This window comes from Thalia democratica, chromosome 5, assembly GCF_965202585.1.
Source record: "Thalia democratica chromosome 5, ktThaDemo2.hap1.1, whole genome shotgun sequence".
NCBI lineage: Eukaryota > Metazoa > Chordata > Thaliacea > Salpida > Salpidae > Thalia > Thalia democratica.
Window position 1 is genome coordinate 33,581,459 of NC_139169.1, and position 7,753 is coordinate 33,589,211.

General features: G+C 24.7%; 1 protein-coding gene across 1 annotated transcript; it reads right to left on the reverse strand.

The window, feature by feature from the left end:
- Nucleotides 1-664: 664 nt before the first annotated feature.
- On the reverse strand, nt 665-3,040 carry LOC145836165 (lactadherin-like). The gene is made up of 4 exons (XM_082943978.1): nt 2,736-3,040; nt 2,068-2,250; nt 1,546-1,715; nt 665-1,001 (listed from the first exon to the last, which is right to left on the reverse strand). The coding sequence occupies exons 1-4, from the start codon at nt 3,025-3,027 to the stop codon at nt 864-866; spliced, it is 783 nt and encodes a 260-aa protein (XP_082800104.1). The 5' UTR covers nt 3,028-3,040; the 3' UTR covers nt 665-863.
- Nucleotides 3,041-7,753: the final 4,713 nt, after the last annotated feature.

The window sequence follows — 7,753 nt, forward strand, 5'->3', positions numbered from 1 at the left end:
GATAATATATTTTTAATTGTATAATTTTATATTATATAAGTAATTTCTAAAACAGTAACTTCAAATTTATTTTGCTTAATGAATTAATTTCAATTATATTCTATATAAACATATTTTTTTGTAGCTAATTACAAAAGTCTTAAGTTAGGGGATTTTTCGAGAAAAAAAAAAATATTGTACACCCCCTGACCAAAATGCCACGCTACACCACTGGTACTAAAAAAAGTCATACAACTAAAAGGATCGGACAAAACAAATTATAAAATATCTTATTAGTTTAAAAAACCAAAAAAGAATATAAACTTTAAATACTTTTTATATAAAAGAGGCATCTGTATAATTAAATGTATATAACAGTACAAAAAGATTTTTGATTTGTTTTTAATCTGTGTACTTAGGTTTTTATGCTTATTATTAAACCAATAAGTTTTTAAAATAAGCTAGAAACTTACATAATTATAATTTATTGAAATTAAAAGAATTTATCAAAAAAATAGAATTTTTAGTTTTATTAGACAATTAACTTATTTTGCTAAGTCAACACAACTAAAATTTTATAAATGTTTTGAAACGAATGTTGATAAAATATTACTTAGTTAGTTCAAAACTTGAAGCTAATATTATAAATAAAGATTACCAATTTAAAAAAAATAAACCACTCAAAAACTTAGTTGCTTGTTTTATTAGTACATTTTTGTACAATGAAGATAACATTATAATTTTCAATGATCAAAAGAAAAGATGTTTTGCTTACCGCAAACATATAAGGATGAAGAATCGTATTATTTACAAATGATGAAAATCTAAAATTAATGATGTATATGTAGCAGAAAATAAAAGACTGTAAGATCTTAGAAAGAAAATTAACACTCAAGAAAATCAAATCTGAGAGTAATGTGGGTTTTAAATGTAAGAGCATTTATTCTGAAAATCTGAGCAGTAATTATTTGGTTGAACTCATTTATTACAGGAGTGTTGGAATCACTGTTGCCAGGATATATCTAAAAAGTAATTATTAATGAAAAAATAGTAATGATGTAATAAACTGTAGGAAATTGTTAAAATCTTTAAATTAAACTAGTTTTACGGATTTTAGTTTTATATAACGTTCAATTAGATATACAATAGTATAGGATACATTGAATTAGAAATTGAAATAAAACATTATATTAATTTTTTTATATTTTTTTACAAATTACAACTGAATTTAGTTAACACTACAAAAGCTTAACAAAGTATATATAATATCTTAAAAAGAAATTTAAACTTTTAAACAGAACATTTAAAAGCAACTCAGTTTATTTTTAACATCTACTACTTATAGAGTTTTAAGAAAAACTTAAACTTATATAAAGTTAATAACATAAATCTCTACGATATAAAGGCACGACTTAAATCAGACTAGCTCGCAATCAGCGTAGAAACACCACAACAAAACAAAACTAACTTTCATTAATTTAATAACTTAAACTTTTACATGTTAGAGAAATGACTTAAGTTTAGACTAGCTCGCAAAAAGCTTTCAAAACACAACAAAATTCTCACTTTGGGGTTGTTGCTTTCGTCAAGCACATACTTGAAGTGGTCAGAAGTTGCTGTTTTGTAAAGAACGTTGAATGACGTCACGTATTGACTTTTCGTACTTCTGCCTTGCGTCACCACAGCGGTTATTGTCTTTTCATTCAGGTAGTCCACTTGGATCCAACGATCATTTGCTAAAAAGTTTAAATATTATTAGCAGGCTAGTTTTTTAGTTTTTAAACAAAACATTATTTGATTAAAAGAAACTTTTTAAAGCTTAAGTTTATTAGTTTTCATTTTAAGGTAAAACTGTCAATATAAAAACCAAACTTTAATGTTTTAATATATACGAAAAACCGATTGATATGGTAAAGTTTAATTGTTTGAAAGATTCTCGTTGTTGCATTTGTAACGGTATAGGAAGACTTGCAATTAAAACAAATTTATTAAGTGCATTTTATAGATTTTCAGGTATTTTATTTTTGATAATAAAAAAAGCAAATAGACTTTAAATTAAAAACTATTACTATAATTTACAACGTTTACCATTGTACGAAGGTGATTCTGCTTTATAAGCAGCTATCCAAGCACCTGCTTCTGAAATTTGATACAATCTACCGTATATTGGTTTAAATCTGTTATCATCATTGTTACGCCAGTACGAAGCTGCTTGTAACTGATCATCGCTTATGTGTTTTTTGTCTTGAACCCCTGAGCCGCACAGCAACACTGTACATAAATAAATAAAGTCAACTTGCAAAAAAAAATCTTACTAATGCAGGTCTTATTTAAAAATTTTTAAATGTACGATTATTAAAATAATTTCAAATAATTTTTAACTATGAGTTTTTATTTTTGTGTAGGAACAAAACTATAGAACTCTTTAAAATTTTCAGTTAAAGCACGTTAACTTATTAAAATTTTAATAAACCTTGCTATATTTAAACAAAAAATATTTAAATTTTTCTCATAGCAGTTAATATCTTTAAAATTACGTAAATATTTTATATAATGCTTTTTAAACAGAGCTTAGTTCATTTGAAAACAAATAATAAATTATACATAAATTAAATAAAGCTAAAAGAATAAAGTTAACTTTTTTATTAAATTCGATAAGTACTTCAAAACTACAGTAAATACTAACTGTTTAAAATACTTTAAAAAGCAAAATTGAGAACTTTATCACTTTTGTATAGTCACATTTTTGTGCTTACATCTGTTTTTGGTGTTCTTTATGATTTTTTCCTCAAAAAACTGTACTTTTTCCTGCAACAACGACGCGTTTCTCCTCAGTTTCTCGTACTCATCTTTGAAACCGATCCCCAGATCGCAAGCCACTCCCGGCTCCCCCTTAGGACCCTGCTTGCCCCGAACGTAGTTGCCATGACGACCGATGACGTCATCACCGCAAGTTACCTGGCAACGCTGCGAACCAGAGTACCTGAATCCGGTTTCTTGTGACGTAACAAACGTGATAATGAGTAACAAGAGAAATTTAAAAATCATTTAAATTGCTTCTAAAACTAAAAAATAGTATTTATATTTCATCATTTAGACAAAAATATTTTTGATGAAGAATAATATTATATAAAAATAAAGAATAAGATAAAAAAAATCCAAACTAAATGATAATGAACAAAAATCTAAAGTTTGACAACCTTTATATTACTTTACTAACTAAAAGTAGTTCTATTATTTTGTTGTATGTTTTGTTTTATACAAAAAAAAACTACTTTTTCTGACGAAATCAAATTAGTTTTTCAAGTTTGCTGAAAGTAAAATTAACTAGGCAAGGTTGTTTATATGTCAGTTTTTTGGTTTTTACTAACTCTTATTGAAAACATACAATTATCTGTAAATTAAAGATAGACTACATAGGTATAACTTAAATTTTCTAAGCCTAATATCAATTTAACACATGGAAATATTTCAAAATTAGATATATTTTTTATTGTAACTAGTTCTAACTGTAGTTTTAACTTTGTCATTTCATGTTTAAATATAATTTCAACAAGTTAAAAATAACTCTGTATCAATTCAAAGACGCCTATTGAGAATAAGAAGACAATGAAGAACTTTCAAAGCTTGGAAATTTCTACTCTTAAAACTTATGTTTAAAGCAGCTTGCTTTTGCTTTAAGAAAAAAAACTAATTAGTTAACAGCTTGTATACAAATTTAACAAGCTAAAAATAACTTGGCAACATTACAAAGACGCCAATTGAGAACAGGAAACAATTAAGAAGTTTAAGAGCTCGGTTTATTAAACCCTTGAAACTTTTTTTGGAACAGCTTACTTTTGCTTTAAGAAAGACAGTAAAAAGAGTAAATGAAAAATTATTCATTTTAAAGCTTTTGCTTGTACCTTCAAGTTTTGCTTTAAGCTTAAAAGGTTTAGGAACAAAACTTTTAAAGTTATTGTGTCTGTTTGTGCTTAACAACTTCTTAATTATCTACAAGTATGTTGTTTTGTTAATTAAAACAATTTGTAGCACTTTTAAAATCTTTTTTTTTTAACAGCCTGTCATTTAGCAAAAATACTAAAAAGGAAAAATGTACTCAAAGTAAACATTGATTTTCTAAATATTGTTTTCATCGTTAAACTGTTTTTTAAGTTATGTTATTAGCTTGTGTAACTTTAAGTAAATATTAGTAACTTAGTACTTGATTATTTTTAAGAATAGTTAAATTTAGATTTTATTAATTACTCAAGTTGCAAAAAATAAATTGACAGTACTTGATTAAAAAAAGTAATTATAAAATTAACTTTTAAAATACATTTAGTTACTAAACAACTTGTTTAAATTTATTAAGATTCTACATTATAAAAAAAATAAACTTGATGATTCAACACATTTTTTTCTAAGTTATACTTTTTTTAATTTAAATTGTTAAGAATTTTCAAATTATTTTACACCATTTTATTTAGAATTTTATTATTATTATATACCTTGTTTCAAAATATAAGTAGATGTATATTTTATTTAAAATGACTAAAGTTTTAATATGCATTTGAAAAGTTATTTAATACATTTTTTGGTCCTTAATATTGGAATCTATTTTTTTTTCTTATATCTGTACATTATATTGTATAACTAGATTTTTATATACATATAGACTATTAAAACAACAAAAAGTTATCACAAAGACTAAAATTATTTAATCCATCTCAAAACTTGTAAAACTTCTTTGTTTATAAAGAATATGTTTAATTATATTGTAACTATTATGGTCTTTTCGTTTGTTTAGTCTACTACATTTATTGGATAGATAGTTTAAAAGCTTCGTTTAGCCCTTTATCTAAATTAAAAAATATATATAATGTGTTTAAAATTTACTTTTTTCTAAGCTATGGTTGCACTAAAACACTTAAACCTACTTTTATATTTACCTTCCATCTATAAATTAAAATGCATAAAAAATATTTATCAATGTATTAATGCTTATTGTTTACAACCAACTCACAAAAAAGTAGAGATTTTATACATTAGTTAAGTAAGTATACAATTTCCAACTACTAAGCATTATCTTATTATAATTAAGTTATTATTATTTTACGTAAACTTTGTACGCAGGACAGGCAACCGAAATCAAACAGGCAGGCTGTCCAGCGCCCACTTTTTTGTCCTTTCAATGTCTCTTTCTGCTTCTAATTACACCTATTTTTTCACAAAATTTTTATATAAATCTTATACTTTTTTCAATGTTTTTTTTTTGCAATGAAACTATTTTACATTAATTCTTGAATATAGATGGTTTATATACAGTAATTAGAGTAGACAGGCGGGTTTTAGTCTTGATTCAAAACTTTAAAAAATATAACAATACTTAGTATGTATTCATATATACATTGTTTTTTTTTAGTTATATATATACTAAATATGAATAGCTGTTAATTGAACTAAAAAACATTATTGCGAAACAAGCAGTTCAATAGTATAATAAAAATTCAATCACTGTTTTGTATAAGTTTCAATAAAAAAATCAAATTAAATTTATTTTCATAAAACATCACTAACCTGCTTTTAGATATATATCAGTTTAAATTTTTATTTATATACTTATTATTTATATTTATTTTCAGTTGTATAAATTGTTTTTTGAAGTGTGTTAATCTTTTTTATTAATATTAACAACAAATATATAAAAAAATAACTTTCGTTTTATAGAACTTTATAAAATAATTTAATTTCACAGTTAAAAGTTGGTGAAGATTTTTTTTTTTTTAGTGTAACGCTTTTTGTTTTCCTTCAATAGTTAAGTTAAACTAAGCAGAAATTCCATATATCAAAAATTCTTAAATGTTTCAAAAACATTCCTATCTATCAAAATATATATAGTTAAAGCTTATTTCAAATAATATTTCAATTTTTACTACTACGATAAAATGTTTCATATTTTACTTCTAACTAATAAACTATACAAATATATTTTTAAAGATGAACATGTTTACTTGATATAATAAAAGTTACTGTTGCGTAGGTTTTTTATCAACATTTACTAAATGCTGTCTAACTTTAATTTAATTAATCAGCTAAAATGTGCCAAAAAATTAAAAATGACAAGTTTTTCGACGATGGAATCAGTGTTTGTAAGTTCGTAAAAGAAAAAAAGGATTACTACTGTTTTCAAAAGCAAACAAAGGGTAAGTATATTGTAGGTCGAAAGGTATTTGGTAGTCACAGGGTGTTTTTATAAATAGCTACATTGGCCGCAGTTACAGTTTAAGTCTTCACTGTGCAGAAATATGTAGTTTAAATTTCGAGTTTCTTAAAAAACAACTCTGTAAATTTGTTTTCTCCTCATTTAAACAAAAAATTATCAATGTAACTTACGGGGGTGTGCCCCGGGATAGATATAACAGTGGCCTTGCTAAATAGTTGGCAAGGTTTTTCAGAGGGTAGCTTTGCTACATCTAAACTAGAAGGGGGTTTATAGTTAGGGTCCATGTTAGATATAATTGAGATTAAGATAATTTAATTTGATAAACAGAGTCAACGTAAAATAATGAATTTATTTAGTTTTAAATTAAATACAAACAAATAAAAATCTACAAAATTGGCAAATTAGTCGAATACAAAAAGTAGTTCGAATAGTTATCAGATCTAACAAAATTGTATAAATCAGCTAAAAAGTCAAATTTAAAAACCTAGCAATGTCATAGTATAAACCAATAATAAAAAAGTACAAATAGACAGTTATAAATGTTATTTTATTTTAAACTGGAAGCTGATTGCTGAGTTCAAGTTCAACTTTTCAAAATTCAAAAAAGCAGTAAATGGACCGATTCCAACACTCAAAACCAAATATAGGATTTGTGTCTAAACAGGTAACAAATTCAAATTTAATAAACTATAAGTGGACTGATTCCAACAATCTAATCTAAATATTGGATTTGTCTCCAGACAAGTAACAAACTCAAAGCAAACTAACTACAAGTGAACTGATTTCACTACTTCAATCCAGATACAAAACTTTGACCCAATAACACAGAAGTGGCTGCAAGCTAGTAATAAATACTTATTGCATCATCAAAGCAATTTTATGCATAATAATAATAATAATAATAATAATAATAATAATAATAAAAATAATAAAAAAGTTAACTATAGTTAAGTATACATTTCTTAAATTATTAACTAATGTTTAAAGCTCCTGTTATAAACTTCAAAATAACAAAGAAATAGTTTGAGATTATTCTATTTTTAAGTATTGTTTTCACTTGATACTAATTACTTCTCACATTACAAATATATTTTGTTAATTGTTTTTTTTTAGATTATTGCATGGGAAGTTCAGGGAAAGTTCACTGTTCAGACAACGATGAGAGATGCATTGAATTCACATCAAGAGTTGATCCGAATGAAGTGTTTCATAATTGTATTAACATTTACACTGATAAAACCTACCGTAAGTTGATAAATGAAATATTTGTAATTATTCAAATAGACCGTATAAGTAGTTTACAGAATATATTTATTAGTTTTAAAAACTAATTGTTTAATACTTATTAAACTTGTAAATTATATATCTAAACTTTTTCGTTAATTTATTTGTAAAAATGATTTAAGATTAACGTTATATTTTCAGATTCATCAGAAATTGCATTGCAAAAAAGAAACAAATTTGTGGTGGTTTATGTTTGTGGTTCTCTCGCATTGGTGTTTTTAATCATTTCTATCAGCTTATTCATTTATTCTAATACTTTATAGTGTTTGAATTACATGTACTGTC